At 38.4% G+C, this 20,813-nt stretch overlaps 1 protein-coding gene across 1 annotated transcript in view; it reads left to right on the forward strand.

Annotated features, from left to right (window-relative positions):
* The first annotated feature begins 3,498 nt into the window (after window positions 1–3,498).
* Window positions 3,499–20,813, forward strand: part of cyp2ae1 (cytochrome P450, family 2, subfamily AE, polypeptide 1) — a 29,254-nt gene continuing 11,939 nt past the window's right edge. The window contains exons 1-8 of the mRNA XM_087307775.1: window positions 3,499–3,581; window positions 11,712–11,914; window positions 12,120–12,282; window positions 14,345–14,494; window positions 15,473–15,633; window positions 15,911–16,087; window positions 18,966–19,104; window positions 19,226–19,413. Of these exons, the coding sequence (XP_087163901.1) occupies window positions 11,717–11,914; window positions 12,120–12,282; window positions 14,345–14,494; window positions 15,473–15,633; window positions 15,911–16,087; window positions 18,966–19,104; window positions 19,226–19,413 (1,176 nt within the window). The 5' untranslated portion in view covers window positions 3,499–3,581; window positions 11,712–11,716. The remainder of the gene's footprint in view (window positions 3,582–11,711; window positions 11,915–12,119; window positions 12,283–14,344; window positions 14,495–15,472; window positions 15,634–15,910; window positions 16,088–18,965; window positions 19,105–19,225; window positions 19,414–20,813) is intronic.

The raw sequence follows: 20,813 nt of genomic DNA on the forward strand, positions 1-20,813 counted from the left end.
GTCTTAGTTAATGGTTTGTTAATAGCGTTAATTGTACATTAAAATGAAGTGTGACTGAAAGTATTAAAATAAAAGGTGTAAAAGAGGTGTACTCATTTATACTGAGCACTGTATGTATATATATATATATATATATATATATATATATATATATATATATATATATATATATATATATATCTCAGTTGAATATGATCTTTTATAATAGATTTAAGTGTTAGCAGGTGATCTGAAAAGACTCATATCTTGTTTACGTCACTGATAATAAAGGGCTATAATTTCAGGTAGTCATCGTTATGAAGCTTCGTAACTAAGCAACACATGAACTGATATTTTAAACTATAATGTGCAAAAAAGGGGGTAGTTTACAGATTTAAGCTTCATGGTTATTACAAACTATCGGAAATAAGATTGTCAGATATTTTCACCAACAACTGAAAAAAACTAAAACTACCGGCAATTGATCTGATTAGTCTAAATCAGGAGTGTCAAACTCAGTTCCTGGAGGGCCGCAGCCCTGCACAGTTTAGTTTCAATCCTGCTCCAACACACTAACCTGTAGGTTTCAAACAAGCCTGAAGGACTCAGGCTTAATTTGATCAGGTGTGTTTGATTAGGGTTAAAGCTAAACTGTGCAGACCTGTGGCCCTCCTGGAACTAAGTTTGACACCTGTGGTCTAAATCAACCACTTTTTTTAATCTTTGTTGCCAAAGTGTAATTGTTATGTGTCACATATTCATAAAAATGCTAAATCATTCAGTTGTAATCCACAACCCAGGCTCATTCTAATATACCCCTATATACATAGAGAGCGCCAAATATGTCCCAGGAGCTACGTTTTTAGCAGTTTTTGATTTTGCGAATCCACCAGAGACCACTGTGTGCGCTTTTTGAGATCTAATATTTCTCTTGCGAGTGCCATTTGTGCCTGCTGTTCTCACATAAATCCACCAGAGGCTGCTCTCAACTGACTGACTGATCGACTGACCCACCCTCTTCCTTTCCTAAACTAAACCGATGGTGTTTTCAAAAGCACTGATTGACCCGCCCACCCACGTCCCTGAACCCAACCAACAGTGTTTTCAAAAGCAACGATTAATTTGCCTACTGACGTCTCTGAACCCAACCAACAGTTTTTTCAAAAGCACTGATTAATTCGCCCACTACCTTCCCTAAACCCAACCGACAGTGTTTTTAAAAGCACCGAATAATTTGGCCACCCACTTCCCTGAACCCAACCGACAGTGTTTTCAAAAGTACTGATTAATTCGCCCACTACCTTCCCTAAACCCAACCGATAGTGTTTTCAAAAGCACCAATTGACTCCCCCACCACCTTCCCTAAACCCAACCGATAATGTTTTCAAAAGCACAGATTGACCCACCCACCCACTTCCCTAAACCCAACCCAAAGTGTTTTTAAAAGCACCGATTGACCCGTTGATCCACTTCCTTAAACCCAACCGACATTGTTTTCAAAAGCACAGATTTAGTTTTTTTTTTTCTGCTTTCTGGACCCGGTCTTTGCTGGACTCGAACCCTGTCAGTATGTCACAAGTTCACCATTTTACACGGCAAGCTACTGGACAAACTGGTAACAGCAGGAAAGCCATCCATACAGAGGTAATCGGTCAGCTGGTAAGCGTGAATATGAACTGCATCATACCACCATGTAGTGTTTGTTTTAAAGATGAAATGCAGCTATATGTACTTCTGGCTACATAATTCGTGATCTCCACAAATGTATTTAGGGCTACGTTTTCAGAATGAGCCTGTGTTGGTAATTTATGTGTCCAGTCATGCCATGTAAACAATGTTTGAAACTTACAAAGGTTGTAAAAAAAAACTCACACACAAAAGATGTGTTTTCCTTTTGTTCATGTCATGTCCTGCTTTTTACACAAAGTCACCTTAATAAATATGACAGTATGTCAATTTGATCTAAAACAACTTTTACTTGGCCTTTTTTTTCTGCAACATTTTAAGAAATTGCTAGATTATTTATTAAAAATATATTGGATTAGCTCTGCAGAGCTTAATAATAAATAACCCATTTCATAGCATATTTAATTGATATGGTATAAATTGTTTATAATGTATACTATATAAAATGTAAAGCTCATGTAATGTAAAAATTATTATATATTTAATTTATTAATTATAAAATAAGCAGGCTGCACAGTGGCTCGGTGGTTAGTACTCTCGCCTCACAGCAAGAAGGTCGCTGGTTCGAGTCCTGGCTTGTTCAGTTGCCGTTTCTGTGTGGAGTTTGCATGTTCTCCCTGCGATCGCGTGGGTTTCTTCCGGGTGCTCCAGTTTCCCCCACAGTCCAAACACATGTGCTAAAGGTGAATTGAATTAACTAAATTGGCCATGTGTGTGTGAATTAGTGTGTATGGGTGTTTTCCAGTGCTGGGTTGTGGCTGGAAGGGCATCCGCTGCGTAAAACACATGCTGGAAACGTTGGCAGTTCATTGCACTGTGGCGTCCCATGACAGACGAAGGACTAAGCCAAAGGTAAATAATTGACTGGATCAGTTAGCATTTCAATGTGGAGTTGGCATGTTCTCCCCGTGTTTGTGTGGGTTTCCTCTGGGTACTCCGGTTTCCCCTACAAGTCCAAACACGTGGATGAATTGGGTATGCAAAAATTGACCTTAGTGTATGAGTGTGTGTGTGAATGAGTGTGTATGTGTTTCACAGTGATAGGTTGCAGCTGGAAGGGCATCCACATGTGCTGGATAAGTTGGCGGTTCATTCTGCTGTGGCGGATTAATAAATTCTGCTGTGCCGGATTAATAAAGGGACTAAGCCGACAAGAAAATGAATGATATAATAACCGCCAATGTTTCCAGCAAGTTTTTACGCAGTGGATGCCCTTCCAGCCGCAACCCATCTCTGGGAAACATCCACACACATTCACACACTACGGACAATTTAGCTTACCCGATTCACCTGTACCGCATGACTTTGGACTGGAGCACCCGGAGGAAACCCACGCGAAGGCAGGGAGAACATGCAAACTCCACACAGAAACGCCAACTGAGCCGAGGTTCGAACCAGCGACCTTCCTGCTGTGAGGCGACACTGAATGATTAACATGTAATATATTATTAAAATAAGTAGGAAAACTAAAAGCACAGAAAGTATTAATGAAATTAAGTTAATTATGTTTCTGACTTAAGTTTTTATGTTGTGTGTGTGATTTTAAGTCAGTTTAAAGTTAATTTAAATCTGACACACTCATAAGGTTATTTTCATTTAACTTTAAAATTTAAGGCAACCAGTAATTATTTTACAGTTTAAGATTTAAAACACATTTTAATGATTATATTTGTAAATATTTTTGTATATAATACAGGCATTATTTTATAATACAAAATATGTTATTTTTAATATAATATTTTTGCGTATGTGACTTTAAAAGTGGGCGTGTCGTATAGGCGGGTGCGCGTGACGTCATCACACCAACATTTCCGCACTTTCTCGTCAGCCTCCAGTAACTTTCTGCAAGATTGTTTTTCATTCGAGCCGCACTTTTTGGTTCTCCAATCACTGCTTGATAAATAAACTGCGTTCTGGTAAGTACAGATATTCAACACCAAATATTACTTTTTAACCAACATGTGAAGAGTATAATGCTAATACAATGGTAAGAAAAAAGTATAGAAAGATAACTTAGTTGCTTAATGATAGCATCAAGACAGTTGTATAATGATAGCATAAAGACTGGCATTTTTATGAAAAAAAAAACAAAGAAATTGAATTTCTGTGTAATTTTGTAGCAAATTGTAAAAAAAAAAAAAAGTATATCCACCAATGTACATTTGTTAAAGTTTCTCCTTGTTTCAAAGCATTTAAAAATGATTTCAGTATTTTATATAAATCTATAAAACAGGTAAAAACAAAAGGTGTCTTAAAACTCTCTAAGCTTTTGTCAACTTATATGGACTGACCCCTTAAATGTAATGTTTTTTTTCTTTTGTATTATTTAAGGTTTATTTATGTTATTATTATTTTGTACTGTTTTGTTTATTATATGCTGTTTGAATATAATGTTATATATGTTTAACAATGGAAGTTGAAAATGCCTATTTGTTATTTGAAGTTTAAATAATTTTTTTAAAAAGTCACGGCGAATAAAAGGTAGGAATCAAAAAAAAAAAACTTTTATCAAGATGTTAGAGCATTGGAAAACCAATAACATTAATTTTCTATTTTATTTTTCTCTTATATTGTTATATTCTTATTTTATTTTATACACCCTCTCATATTTTAAATAAATGCTAACCCCTAATAAATAATGATAGCATAAAGACAGTTGCATAATGTTGATAAGAGTAAAACAACAAGATGAAAGCTAGAAATTATTAAATAATTATTACTAGACTCAGTTATCGTTTGCTGCACATATCTTAAATAAATCAGGGTGACATAAGAAACTGTAAGAGCGTGTTATTTCAAAAGTTGGCTATAGGAAACAAAGAAAGTATTATTTCTACCTTTAAAGAGACATTTTGCAAAATAAAAAAATACACAGAATGATTTTTATACTTTCTCATGCAATACCTAAAATACATAGGCTAACGAAATAAAATAATATCTATATTCCAACGAAATATAATGTTGTTGACCAATAGGTGGCGGTTATGCACTTTAAAAAAAGTTTAATAATGCCCACTAAAAATATACACACTCACCGGCCACTTTATTAGGTACACCTGTCCAAATGTTAATTAACGAAAATTTCTTATTAGCCAATCACATGGCAGCAACTCAATGCATTTAGACATGTAGATATGGTCAAGACGATCTGCTGCAGTTCAAGTCGAGCATCAGAATGGAAAAGACAGCTAATTTAAGGGACTTTGAATGTGGCATGTTTGCTGGTGCCAGACGAGCTGTTCTGAGTATTTCAGAAACTGCTGATCTGCTGAGATTTTCACGCAAAACCATCTCTAGGGTTTACAGAGAATGTTCCAAAAAAGAGAAAATATCCAAGGAGCGGCAGTTCTGTGGGAGTAAATGCCTTGTTGATGCCAGTGGTCAGAGGAGAATGGCCAGACTGGTTCCAGCTGATAGAAAGCCGACAGTAACTCAAATAACCACTTGCTACAATCGAGGTCTGCAGAAGAGCATCTCTGAACACACAACACGGGCAACCTTGAGGCAGATGGGCTACAGCAGCAGAAGACCACAGCGGGTGCCGCTCCTGTCAGCTAAGAACAGGAAACTGAGGCTACAATTCACACAGGCTCACCAAAACTGGACAATAGAAGTTTGTAAAAAAAAATGTTGCCTGATGAGTCTCGATTTCTGCTGCGACATTCGGATGTTAGGGTCAGAATTTGGCATCAACAACATGAAAGCATGGATCCATCCTGCCTTGCATCAACGGTTCAGGCTGGTGGTGGTGCTGTAATAGTGTGGGGGATATTTTCTTGGCACACTTTGGGTACTAAGGTGTACCTAATAAAGTGGCCGGTGACTAATTGGTAGAGTATAAATCAATTTAATTGATAATTCTCCTGTTTTGCAGTGAACATTTAAAGACAAATTTCACTTCATTTTTAATGAGATCTGTCTTATCTATAAAGTTACGATAGGGGGAGAGGGGATTACTTTTTTTAGTAATGCTGGTTTGTATAATACATGCTTCAGTGAATCAAATTACTGTTTTTATTTGAATCACATCTAATTTATTACTAAAAAGTATTCAAGTGCTCAGTGTTTTGAGGTATATTTAGCGTATTCTGACAGTCTATGAACTGTTAACCTCTGTTTAGCTATTTCAGAGGTTACTCCACGTCAAACTATAAAAACTAAACGTCTGATTGTACTGAACTTTTAGGTTATATGTAGATACACACACCTATTTTTAAAGAAAACTGTCTTTAAACACTTACTGTGTCTCTAGATCTGCCATTTCAGACTGTTGTTGGATGATTTTTCCCCCCTCACATAGGCTGATTGGCGCGGTTATGCATTCAGATTGGTATGAACCGTTATAGGGGTGGATAATATAAATGCATATTTATATTATCTATTTAAGATACAGTAGAAATTCAATTTAAGTTGACGCAGGGACGGACTGGGACAAAAATTTAGCCCTGGCACTGTTGCCAAACCAGCCCACATTACCACACCGACACAACCCCACCCACGGACACGCACATTCACTATTTATTTTGGTGTAAAGATAGTGAAATAATATGACATTCTTGCCAGATTTTGATTATGTCCGGGTAACCTTGGATTGGGTCGGCCCGACTTAAAACCAGGCGGCAGTTGCATTTATTAACATTTATTATTATTATTATTATTATTATCATCATCATAATATCACATCTAGCAAGAGATAAAAGCTGTCTGCACTTAAAAACAATACATATAAAAAAAAAAAAACTGACCGGCCCACATTTATAAATTGGTCTGGCCCTTCATTTGCCAGAATTGCCAGATGGCCAGTCCGCCCCTGCAGTGATGCATGTTCTATACATTTACTACAGTAATTACAATGAATTTTGCATAATTACATGTAACTAATCCTTCACCATCTTTAGTGGCACACCTTTCGTGCAAATCCTTATGTACCATCTTTTGCAGCTTCTATTCCAACAACCAGTATTTGCAAAAACCCGAGTAAGACCGAATCTTATTTTATATTTATATTTTAAAGGAGCTACACAGTCTAAGATATCTGAACAAGAAGAATTAAAAAGAGAAATTAAATCATCAGGACTTGAGGAACGCTCAGCAGCAGCTAATATTGCTGTAGACACTTTGTTACTATTAAACATAGTAGAAAACTGATTTGCAGTGAGAGAGTTTATGCAGCGAGAGTGAAAACCTTCACTTTTTGTAGTACCAGAGAAGTATGATAAAACAATAGGCTTATGATCTGAGAAGGAGGCATCTTCAATGACAATATTTTCTATGGAAAACCCGTAGGACATTATAAGGTCCAAAGTGTGGCCTAGTGCATGTGTAGCACCAACAATATGCTGAGTAAATCCAAAAGAATCCAAAACATGCATAAACTCAGTTACCAAAGGCTTTCCAGGGCAGCACACGTGAATATTAAAATCCCCTAAAATTAATAAACGATCATAAGATGTGATTATATGAGAAACAAATTCAGAAAACTCCTTTATGAAACCTCTATCAGGCTTAGGAGGCCTGTAAACCAGAACACACAGAAAAGGAGTGGTATCCGATTCTATCAGAGCACATTGGGATTCAAATGTAGTGAAGTCCCCGACAGAGATAGTCCGACATCTGAACCAGTTTCTGAAAACCATAGCCACTCCACCTCCTTTCCCAATACATCTAGGAGTGCTGATAAAAGAACAGTTTAAAGGACAAAGTTCACCGAACACAGAGGACTCACCCGCTCCAATCCAGGTCTCAGCTAAAAAAAAGGAAGGAATCTTCTTTTAAAAAAGGTTTACTGAAGAAATGCAAACAAAAATACAAAGTTACAATAGACCCGATCTGCTCGGTCAAAAAACTGTGTTGCTTCCAACATCCATAACTGCAATCTGACTTAAACGGTAAAAATGACCTTATGTACTGTTTTTATATTGTATCAAATGTTTTTAAATTGTATCAAATGTTTTTAAATTGTATCAATTATTAAATTATGTATTTTAGATAATACAATCACAATGAATTCTTATTATATTTAAATATCCATTTTTATCATGTTTTGACCTTTTTAACTAAAATATTATCACAAATGAATTATGCATAACTGGCTCTTACACCACCCATATTTTAACCGTATGTAGTACGTTTATGTAATTAATTAATATTACTGCCTCGTTAAATGTCACCAGTTTTAGTCACCTTAAAATAAAATGTAACCAAAAAAGCTGAGAGCAAACTCTAAATGTCTCTGTAAACATGTACATATACAAATTACATACAGTACACATACAGTAACTGTAAAATTGCGATAATCTCTAACAGTTTAATTTGTCTTCATTCAATTAGGAGGCTGTTTTTCTTGTATGCCAGGTCTTTCCTAAAAACATTTGCCTGCTAATAAAGCAATAACAGCGAGTAGGAAACTAGGCCACTTCATATATATCAGGTGTCATAAAAATTCATAGCTGACAGCAGTGGTGCGTTTACAAGGTCAGGAGTGTGATATAATGTGTTGTGTGAATTGATTTATCAGCGCTGTGCGCTCTGGATGGGGTTGTATGGTAATTAGGAGTGTTTTCTGTCTGACATGTTTTGCACGGCTTGTTCTAGTTTTGCAGGAGCGACTGAAAGTTCAGCAGAGGCTCATTTATTCTTCAGACGCCATACAAAACAAGTGCTGTGATTTTAACTGTTTTCAGTTTTAACAATTAGGACCTATAGGCTAAAATAATTAAATATACTCATTGGGCAAACGTATACCATCTTTAACCCATTGGACCAATCATATTAGAGAAGAGTCATCTGACCAGTTGGAACTGGCTGGCCGATCGACCCAATCAGAGCAGAGCATTCATCTGATCAATCACAACAGACTAGCCCATTGGATCATTTAAAGCAGAGTCATCTGACCAATCACAACTGACTGATCTATTGAACCAATCAGAACAGAGTAGAGTCATCTGACCAATCACATGGGACTGGCCAATCGGACCAATCAGATCAGAGTCATCAGACCAATCAACAGACTAGCTCATCACACCATTCAGAGGAGAGTCATCGGACCAATCACAACTGAATTGCCGATCAGGCCAATCAGAGCAGAGTCACCTGACCAATCACAACTGACTGGCCCTTTGGACTAATCATAGCAGAGTAGGGTCACCTTACCAATCACAACAGACTGGCAGGTCGGACCAATCAGTGCAGAGTAGAGACCAATCAGAGCAGAGTCATCGGACCAATCACAATTGACTGGCCCATCGAACCAATCATTGCAGAGTAGGGTCATCTGACCATTCACAACAGACTGGCTGATCGGACCAATCAGAGCAGAGTAGTCATCTGACCAATCTCAACAGACTAGCCCATTGGAGCATTTAGAGCGGTCATCTGACAAATCATAAGTGACTGGCCTATTGAACCAATCAGAACAGAGTAGAGTCATCTGACCAATCACATGGGACTGGCCAATTGGAACAATCAGATCAGAGTCATCAGACCAATCACAACATACTAGCTCATCACACCATTCAGAGCAGAGTCATCGGACCAATCACAACTGACTTGCTGATCAGGCCAATCAGAGCAGAGTAAAGACCAATCAGAGCAGAGTCATCGGACCAATCACAATTGACTGGCCCTTTAGACTAATCATAGCAGAGTAGGGTAATCTTACTAATCACAACAGACTGGCAGATCGGACCAATCAGTGCATAGTAGAGACCAATCAGTGCAGAGTCATCGGACCAATCACAATTGACTGGCCCATCGAACCAATCATAGCAGAGTAGGGTCATCTCACCAATCACAACAGACTGGCTGATCGGACCAATCAGAGCAGAGTAGTCATCTGACCAATCTCAACAGACTAGCCCATTGGAGCATTTAGAGCGGTCATCTGACAAATCATAAGTGACTGGCCTATTGAACCAATCAGAACAGAGTAGAGTCATCTGACCAACCGCAACTAACTGGCCAATTGGACCAATCAGAGAAGAGTGTTCATCTGACCTATCACAAGGAACTGCCCCAATGACCATTCAGAGCAGAATCAATAGACCAATCACAAATGACTGGCCTATTGAACCAATCAGAACGGAGTCATCGGACCAATCATAGCAGAGTAGGGTCAGCTGACCAATCACAACTGACTTGGCCAATCAGAGCAGAGTAGTCATCTGACTAATCACTAGCCCATTGGACCATTTAGAGCAAAGTCATCAGACTAATCACAACGGACTGGCCAATTGGCCCAATCAGAGTCATCTGACCAGATTGTTCACCTCAGATCTTTTTAAAATAAAAGTCCGAAATTTTATTTAGCGCAAACCAACAACATTAGTCACTTAGTAGCCTATTAATAATAGTAAACATGTTTCATGTGTATTAATTGTATTAAAAGCATTTAGCATTTCTTTAAAGGGCAGTGGCTGCTATTTAAATCTTTATGTCGTAATCTTTTCACATTGCGTGCTGTTAGGAGATGGTGTAAGCCAGGGGTGTCAAACTCAATTCCTGGAGGGCCGAAGCCCTGCACAGTTTAGTTCCAACCCTGCTCCAACACTCTAACCTGTATCAAACAAGCCTGAAGGACTCAATTAGTTTGATCAGGTGTGTTTAATTAGGGTTGGAACTAAACGGTGCAGAGCTGTGGCCCCTTTGGAACTGAGTTTGACACCTGTGGTGTAAGCTGTAGAAAAAACTTTGGGTAAAAGGGTTGCTGTGACTTTATTTTCAATTATCTTTGGTACGACCTTCACGGTTCAATACACGCTTTGAATTGCGATTTTCTCGGTTTTGCATTTATATATTTTATGTGCGTTTTATATCTCCCCGAATTGACTGTGTGTGCCTGTAAGTCCATGAGCTGAGATGAGGAAACTCCTCCCCGCGAGTAAATATCCAATCACTATGCTCTAAAGCTTCGGGGCGCTTGACCATCGTTCCACACTTTAACATGGCGAGCGGCAGTGAAGTGAGGCTGAGGCAACAGTACAAGGAAGCGCCGGAGAAGTAAGTCAACAGTACGAGAAAGCGCCAGCGTCTTTCAAATCTGCGGTGTGAGGACATTTAGATTTTGCCAGTAAGTATAATGCCAATAAAAAATAAAATGGTGAACAAAAATTAACTGTGTGCAAGCACTGATTTACACGTATAACCATGACTACACACCTGCAGCGCATCACCCAGCAATATCACTGTCTAAAGGCAGAATAGCAGAGAAGGTAATAAAGTCCTCCAAATAGCAACAATCCCTCGCTAAAACTTTCCAGCAAACATACCCAACTGGTTTCGAGAGACACATAAAATAACAAAGGCAGTGCGGCTGTTTATTGCTAAGGATTTGCAGCCGTTTTCGGTGATTGGAGATGTGGGCTTTTGTCATCTTATAAAAGCACTCGATCCGCGTTACAGACAACAGTCTCCCATTTTTTCAGCACCAAGATAATTAAGATGCTTTATTTATATTCACTGAAGTACAAATATGTTCATTTGAAACTTATCTTTATTAACTTCTCATGTATGTTTATTTTCAAAGTGTAGGATTTTATGTGTTCCCCAGTTTGTACATGGGCTACCAGCAGCTGTCAGATTTCAGTGTAATTTTTTTTATACAATACTCTAGGAACTACTGTACTTTTCTTGGCTTTTAAGTAAAACAAAATAAGTATTGCAATAAATAGTTTTTATTTTTTTTCCCCCTGAACCTCTTACTGTTCCTATTGCCTATAGAATAAAAAAAAAACACGTGTCAAGCCATGAGAACCGAATCAAAAACCGTGTTAAAAAGTGTTGAACCATGGGCCAACTGTATTGTTAAATCCCTAGAATAGACCTAAGCATTCATTCAGTTGTTCATGCATAAAATGAGCTCCTATATATAAAATAAGAGTATATTTTCTAGCGATACTGGCCTTGAAAACCCTCGTTTTTATTGTATGATGTTAGAACAGAAGACTCTTTAAATAGGAAAATTAAAACGTCAGCATTTGTTCAAAATGAAAATAGGAAATGTCTTTTAAGCTCACTGTCTGTGTATAATATCCAATCTCCGTCATCAGTGACGATGTCATCAGTGTTCTCTCAGCTGATTGGCCAGTGGCTGGATGTTCAGGGATTCCTGATATTTCTCTGTGTGCTGCTGCTGGTGAAACACTTCCGAGATGTTTATTCAAAGAACATGCCCCCAGGACCCTTCCCTCTGCCTTTTGTTGGAAACCTCACAAACATCGGCTTTAGTGATCCACTGGGCTCCTTTCAGAGGGTAAGTCTCTTTATTCAGTTATGTGTGTGTGTGGTAAAATGATTTAGTGTGAATGTATAATGTGTAAAGACCTGTACACACCAAGCATGATCACTATAATGATATGGGGTGTAAACTATATCATTAGGTGAGTAAATAGTGAGTACATTTTCATTTTTGGGTGAACTTTCCCACCCATTTTTTTGGGTGAAATCTTGTTTGCCAGATTGCAGAGAAGTATGGAGATGTGTGCACACTTTACCTGGGAACCAAGCCCTGTATACTGATGACTGGATATGATACTTTAAAAGAGGCTTTTGTGGAGCAGGCGGACATCTTTACGGACCGACCGTACTTTCCTATAGTGGACAAGCTTGGAAATGGGAAAGGTACAGGCAGACAGACACAGAAAATCTGAATTGCATTGCAGCTAATGTGCTTTTTGAGGAACGGCTTCCCATGCAACGTGTAATGCAGCTGTCGATAAATGTTAAAGGTCTGTGGAGTTTTAAAGATCAAAGTGCAGATGAATAAATGGTGGTTTCTGCTCTGCTGAAGCAAATCCACTTTGCTGCTCTTTGAAGGAAGTTTCGATTGAGATGGTAAAACCTATTCAGTTGTTATTTTCGTGTTACTTTCTTTAAAAGTGCTGAGGAAGAGCTGAAATGAAGATATGCTAATGGACATTTGGTTTCTGAGATGCACTGTGAGCCCTTGACCAATCACAACAGACTGGCCCATCAGACCAATCAGAGCAGGGTAGGATCAACTGACCTATCATGTCAGATTGGTCCATCAGTCCAATCACAACAGACTTGCCCATTTGACCAATTAGAGCAGAGTCACTGACCAGTCACAACAGACGGGCTCATTTGACCAGTCAGAACAGAGTAGGATCATCTGATCAATAACAGCAGACTAGATCTTCTGACCAATCAGGGCAGAGAGGGGTTATCTGACCAATCACAACAGACTGAACCATCTGACCAATAACATCAGACTGCCATATAAGACCTATCAGAGCAGAGTAAAGTCATCTGACTAATTACAACTGCCTGGCCCATCGGACCAACCAGAGCAGATTAGACCAGTCACCAAATGACTAATCACAACTGACTGGACCATCTGACCAACCACAACAGACTGACCAAGTTGACCAATCAGAGCAGAGTATTGTCATCTGCCTAATCACAACTGACTGGATCATCTGACTAATCACAGCAGACTGGCCCACTTGACCAATCAGAACAGAGACGAGTCATCCGCCTAATCACAACTGACTGGACCATCTGACCGATCACAGCAGACTGGCCCATTTGACCAATCAGAACAGAGAAGAGTCATCTGACCAATCATAACAGACTGACCAAGTTGACCAATCAGAGCAGAGTATTGTCATCTGTCCAATCACAAATGACTGGATCATCTGACTAATCACAGCAAACTGGCCCATTTGACCAATCAGAACAGAGAAGAGTCATCCGCCTAATCACAACTGACTGGACCATTTGACCAATCACAACAGACTGACCCATTTGACCAATCAGAACAGAGAAGAGTCATCCGCCTAATCACAACTGACTGGATCATCTGACCAATCACAGCATCTGACCAATCACTGCTGTGATTTGACCAATCAGAACAGAGAAGAGTCATCTGCCTAATCACAACATACTAGACCATCTGATCAACCACAACAAAATGACCGAGTTGACCAATCAGAGCAGAGTATTGTCATCTGTCCAATCACAAATGACTGGATCATCTGACTAATCACAGCAAACTGGCCCACTTGACCAATCAGAACAGAGAAGAGTCATCCGTCTAATCACAACTGACTGGACCATCTGACCAATCACAGCAGACTGGCCCATTTAACCAATCAGAACAGAGAAGAGTCATCTGACCAATCATAACAGACTGACCAAGTTGACCAATCAGAGCAGAGTGTAGTCATCTGTACAGTCACAACTGAATAGATCATCTGACCAATCACAGCAGACTGAAACACTTGACCAGTCAGAACAAAGTACAGTAATCTGACCAATCACAACAGACGGGATCATCTGACCAATAACGATTAATCTGGTTAATAAAGTAATCTGGCAAAAAAAGTAATCAAATTAATCAGAGCAGAGTATAGTCACTTGACCAATCACAACAGACTGGTCATCTGACCAATCAGACAAGAGTAGATTTGTCCAATTAGAACAAAATAGAGTAATCCGACCAATAATAACAGAGCAAGCTTTCAGAAAGGTGGGGTTTAGAAAGACCAGATGCTTCAACCAACCATTTTAGACATTGAGAGAAGAGCTGAAACTGCTGTGGATAAAGGGGAATTTTTTATTTATTTTTTACGTTGATGTAAACGTATTATATAAGACTCTGAATTAAAATGAGTATACTTTAAATACAAAACATTTTATTCTGATGCTAAAATGTGTGCAGGTCTGATAATGTCCAGTGGTCACATGTGGCGTCAGCAGAGGCGTTTTGCTCTGGCAACATTGAAATACTTCGGTGTGGGGAAGAAAACTCTAGAAAACGCCATCCTGCAGGAGTGTCGCTTTCTCTGTGACTCCTTACAGGCTGAACGAGGTCAGTCAGCAGCATTTCTGTACACATTCCTCTTCACAAACATTTTTTTGCTGAGAAAATATGAAAACCGAATGAATGCCCTGTAATGTCCTGCACATGTGTCTTATATTCAGGGAAAGAAATGTTGAATGTCACAGTCATGCTTTGAAGGTCTGCATGTACATACTGTCCTCTATAGGCCACCGTGTGCAAATGCAAGTGTCTTTTTGAAGGTCGAACATCTGGGAAACCACACGAAAGCTTGTCATTATTAATTTAATATTTTATCAAAATCCATACTGTGACATCCAACAGTCTGAGAGACTGCAAGTTTGCCATTTAAAACAGGTAGATTATGTAAACAAGACTAGTTTAGTTTTTTAAACATTATTAATTAACGCAAGTCTGAAAATAAAATTTAATAAAATTTGATTAATACTAATACTAATGAAAGTAAATAAATAAAAAGAAATAAAAAAGAATAAAATAACAAATAAAACAAGTCATTAGTTACTGGTTAAATATTCACATATTCAATTTATTAAGGTTAAATATTCATATTTAATATAGAATATCCATATATATAGTACATAAAATGTACAAATATCAATAAATAATTGAAAAGGTCTACATGTAAATAACTAAATAAAACAAAACAAATAAACAGCGACACAGTGGTTCAGTGGTTAGCATTGTCACCTCACAACAAGAAGGTTGCTGGTTTGAGTCTCGGCTGGGCCAGTTTCCATTTCAGTGTGGAGTTTGCATTTTCTCCCCAGGTTGCCGTGGGTTTCCTCCTGGTCCTCCAATTTCCCCCACAGTCCAAACACAAATGAAATACAGATTAATTTTATTTAATAATAATAACAAGAATATTCAGATTTAGAAAACATCTGTCAGCAAATGAATCGGTAGTTTTACTAGTGTTCTCATACATTTGTTTACCATTATATGTGTCATAATGTTTTTTATGAACCCTTTTTTTCATTGTGTTTTCAGGTTTGCCCTTTGACCCTCAGCATCTTGTGACCAACGCTGTGTCTAATATCATCTGCGGGTTGGTATTCGGTCACCGCTTTGAGTACGATGACCATCAGTTTCATCTAATGCAGACGTACATCAATAACATCCTACAGCTTCCCATCTCAAACTGGGGTCGGGTACGAGATCAGCCTGCTACCATTTTTATTCATTTTACTATTGGCTTAGTCCCTAATTTATCTGTGGAATGAACCGCCAACTATTCCAGCATATGTTTTACACAGCGGATGCCCTTCCAGCCGCAACCCAGTACTGGGAAACACCAATACACTCTCATTGACACACACTCTCATGCACTACAGCCGATTTAGTTCATCCAAACGTTGCGCATTTCAATTCCACAATGACTTTAAATAGAGAGTCTTGGTGTGTCTTGTTTTGTGTGTCTCTTTACAGTTGTATAATGAGTTTCCCACCCTGATGTCGCTGCTGCCAGGAAAGCACCAGACGGCGTTCGCCAGCATGTCTAAACTTCAGCCATTCCTAAAGGAGGAAATCACCAAACACCAGCAGGACAGAGAGCCGTCCAGCCCCAGAGACTACATCGACTGCTATCTGGAGGAGATCGAGAAGGTACTATAGTTCAGAGACGCTCTCATGGGTTGATATTCTTGTCTTTATTAGGAGTCGGGACGAGTTTTAGCAGCTCGTTTATGAATATTCTTCTCTATCCTACAGAGAAAGAGTCGTCACATATTAATATAGTTACAGCATCTACAAAATATTATAGCCATTTATAGAAAATATTGTGTTTTCAAGCAATCTTTTATATATATATATATATATATATATATATATATATATATATATATATATATATATATATATATATATATTAGTGCTGTCAATCGATTAAAAAATGAACTAATTAATCACACTTTTTTTTGCAATTAATCGCGATTAATCACATTTAAAAGACTGTAACTTGTAATTTTGGCTATTCAAATGTAAAATTAATGTAAACGCAAGACAAAAACTATTTAAATTCAAAATATAGTTGTATAATTGACATTTGATTTCAAAACAATCAATGCCAATAAAGATAATTAAAAAATATATATTTCCAAGTTGGATTCAAAATACAGGCATTGCAGATATGGAAAATGGAAAATTATAATAATAATAAAGTATTAAATACAAACAATTGTACTCATTGAAAAGTTGTGTTGCTGATAGTTGAGAACACTAATTATAAAGTAGAAACAATTTAGCTAAGTCCTCCTTTACAATTAGCCAGTTGCTAAAACAGTCCAGTCTGTTGACATTATCGGGGGACAATGTGGACCCTTTCTTTTGAATGATGTGAGCTGAGAGTGAGAACAGTCTCTCACAAGCAGGACCACTGAATTAGCATAAGCTTTTCGATGCCTAATTTTGTTGCCACTGGTGCTGCGACAAGGATGTAAGAAGCATCAAGCGGTACATCAAAGGCACCCACAGGTATGCGTTGTGTCGCACCAAAGACTAATTCTTACAGGGACTTTGGTCACACCATCTCTAAACATTTAAACCACTTTGAGGGATACAGACGGCTAAATTGTTGATGTTTAGGCATTTGTTCTTGTTGCAGGCACACACAATGTGTGCAGGACAGCACAGCCTGAGCAACTCCCTTCAGATTCAACACGCATTATTGCGTTTATCGAATTTTCAATTTTCAATCTTAAGTATGACTGTATTTCACAAGGATTCTGACACAGCAACGTGAAGCAGATGCTTTACAAAAGTTGCGTTTAAGGGGGAAGCACGACAGAATGTGCTGTCTTTGACAGCTCGCAACATCATCTGAGTTTCACTGAGTACATTTACACGGACACCAATACTCTGATTTTAATATGATTAACATAACACTCTTATTAAGAGTCTCCAATGTAAACAGCGATTTTTGATTACCTTAAAGGACCACCAAGTCACGAAATGCGGAGGGTTTTTTTTCCATTCGGTATGTGGTATCAAATTCCATTACAACAAAAGTCGAAAGAATAAAAAGGAAACATACGAAATGAGATGAGACCCTGGAGCAAACGCTGTTTTAAACTAAAAGTGTTTCCTTGGTCTTATTCATATTTCTTTGCACGTTAAACACACGTCAGCCACAACAGGAAAAAACTGCAACTACGTTAATTGCGTTAATTTTTTTAATGCGTTAAACATTTCAGATTAATCAAATGTGTTAACACACTAATTTTGACAGCACTAATATACATATGTATATATATATATATATTAGAGCTGCACAATTAATCTGTAAAAGATCGCGATCTAGACCAGGAGTGTCAAACTGTTTCAAACAAGCCTGAAGGACTCAATTAGTTTGATCAGGTGTGTTTAATTAGGGTTGGAACTAAACTGTGCAGAGCTGCGGCCCTTTTGGAACTGAGTTTGACACCTGTGCCCTAGATGATCTTAATTCAGCATTTCTACGATTCTGTCAATCATATTTTCAAGTTCAGGAGAGAAGAAAGGCGGCTGCACGAGTCTTTTCCATTGTTTCACAAACATTGCTCAGTGACATTGACACCTCCAAATGATGTTGAATGAGTCACATACTGTATTTATAAGGTATAATTCAGCTAAAAATGTCATTTTTGTCTTCATAAAATGATGTTTTCGCAATCGGGAAATCACACGTGACGTGAGCTGCTGGCTGTGAGCTGTTATCACAGAGAGGGCGCGCGCGCTCTACTTAATGATGCTACTTTAGTGAACAGAACCTGCATATGTTGCGAGTAACAGGTAATACAGTTGTAAATAATATTCAGTTTGTGGCACAGAGTTATCGTTTGAGAGCGTGAAGTATGAACCAAGCACTTAGCAGTCAGAATAAAACCGAAAGTGTGCACTTCATTTAAATGATCAAATCGCATTTTAGAGTTATGATTACGACAAGCATTTGATGTTTTTTCTTTCATAGCGAACCCACAGTTGTGCATGAAAATAAATGTTTACAATGTCAGTATAACTACTCTAGCCTAAATATTGTTGAATATAATCTGATAATGGCAAATGTCTGATTTTACCAGTGAATAAAATTGTCTAATATGACAGATTGCAAGCATATATCTCAAACATAATAATTCAACATCATAATTATTATAAGAATAGATTAATATAAAATAGAATTATTTATAGAAATAAGTAGACCTACACATAATGTTATTATCAAGGTTGTGCCATATGTTTGTTTTTACCATACCTTTATTTTACATCTACAGAATCGTGAGAAAATCGTGATCTTTATTTTAAGCAAAAAAATCCCGATTTTCATTTTAGCCAGAATCGTGCAGCTCTAATATATATATATATATATATATATATATATATATATATATATATATATATATATATATATATAAAGTTAAATATGAACATGTATGCATAAATATAAACATGTATGATCATATGGACATTATGCAGTATGTGCAGTGTTTTCTGTGTCCTTCATTCTCAGTGTAAAGACAGTGATGCCGAGTTCACGGAGGAGAACCTGATGTTCTGTGTGGTGGATCTGTTTGGAGCAGGAACAGAAACCACTTCCAACACTCTGAGATGGGCTTTAGCTTTCATGGTCAAATATCCTGATGTTCAAGGTGGGATATTGAACACTTAAGAAATACACAAATACACGCACTCTTTAGAACAATTGTTATTGCGAAAAGCGCTATATGATTAAATCTGAAATGAATATCTTCTGTGTCTTCGTTTTCTCAGAGAAGGTGCAGTCAGAGATCGATCAGGTGATTGGACAGACCCGCCAACCACTGATGGATGACCGGACAAATCTGCCGTACACCTATGCCGTGATCCATGAAATTCAGAGGTTTGCCAACATTGTTACCTTTACGCCTCCCAGAGTGGCCAACAAGGACACGACAGTGGGAGGACAGCTCATCCCAAAGGTGATTGCATCCCTGTGTTGTGTAACAAAGACTGCAATAAGTAACTAGTTTCTATAATTAAATACATTTTCTAAAGTAAATCTGGCTGTGCGTATACTCCTACACTATTGGGTTTAACGTCTACATCTAACCCCGCCCCTCACAGTGACATCACTCTGTTGAGTGCTTGTGTCCGAAAGTGCATGTGCGAGTCACCTACTTCAAGAAGGGTGAGCACAAATGAAGCTACAAGTAGGCGGGGCTAACCATCCAAAAATGGGCAAAGAGGCGGGGCTTGGGCGGAGTTGGGTTTAACGTCTACATCTAACCCCGCCCCTCACAGTGACATCACTCTGTTGAGTACATGTGTCCGAAAGTGCATGTGCGAGTCACCTACTTCAAGAAGGGTGAGCACAAATGAAGCTACAAGTAGGCGGGGCTAACCATCCAAAAATGGGCAAAGAGGCGGGGCTTGGGCGGAGTTGGGTTTAACGTCTACATCTAACCCCGCCCCTCACAGTGACATCACTCTGTTGAGTACATGTGTCCGAAAGTGCATGTGCGAGTCACCTACTTCAAGAAGGGTGAGCACAAATGAAGCTACAAGTAGGCAGGGCTAACCATCCAAAAATGGGCAAAGAGGCGGGGCTTGGGCGGAGTTGGGTTTAACGTCTACATATAACCCCGCCCCTCACAGTGACATCACTCTGTTGAGTGCTTGTGTCCGAAAGTGCATGTGCGAGTCACCTACTTCAAGAAGGGTGAGCACAAATGAAGCTACAAGTAGGCGGGGCTAACCATCCAAAAATGGGCAAAGAGGCGGGGCTTGGGCGGAGTTGGGTTTAACGTCTACATCTAACCCCGCCCCTCACAGTGACATCACTCTGTTGAGTACATGTGTCCGAAAGTGCATGTGCGAGTCACCTACTTCAAGATGGGTGAGCACAAATGAAGCTACAAGTAGGCGGGGCTAACCATCCAAAAATGGGCAAAGAGGCGGGGCTTGGGCGGAGCATTTTGCTTATTTTTATTCTTAATTTGACAGGGACAATGAACAATTAAAGGTCCGCCCTAAAAGAAGCAACATAGCTAAATTTCAACTGCAGTCCCTTTTACGGTTTTTCTTCGGGAAAAATGGAGGCCAGACTGGTCTGTGTGCACAGTGCAAGGCATGCCACATTATTTCATAATTGTAACTAATAATCCCAAAAATCAATAGACTTTATAAAGCCACATTTATAAACCATATATATGATATTTATGCAAAGTACTATGGCCAAGAATCAGATGGTAATTGTGACAGCAAACAGCAGATACCTGTTAATCAACGTCTTTAATTTTTCTGAATTTTGATGAAAACATTCATCCCCTCACATTTGTCATAAAGGGTTATAATAGTTATATACAGGGCTTAACATTAA

The sequence above is a fragment of the Danio rerio genome, chromosome 23 (genome assembly GCF_052040795.2).
Source record: "Danio rerio strain M-AB ecotype USA chromosome 23, GRCz13ab, whole genome shotgun sequence".
Taxonomy (NCBI): domain Eukaryota; kingdom Metazoa; phylum Chordata; class Actinopteri; order Cypriniformes; family Danionidae; genus Danio; species Danio rerio.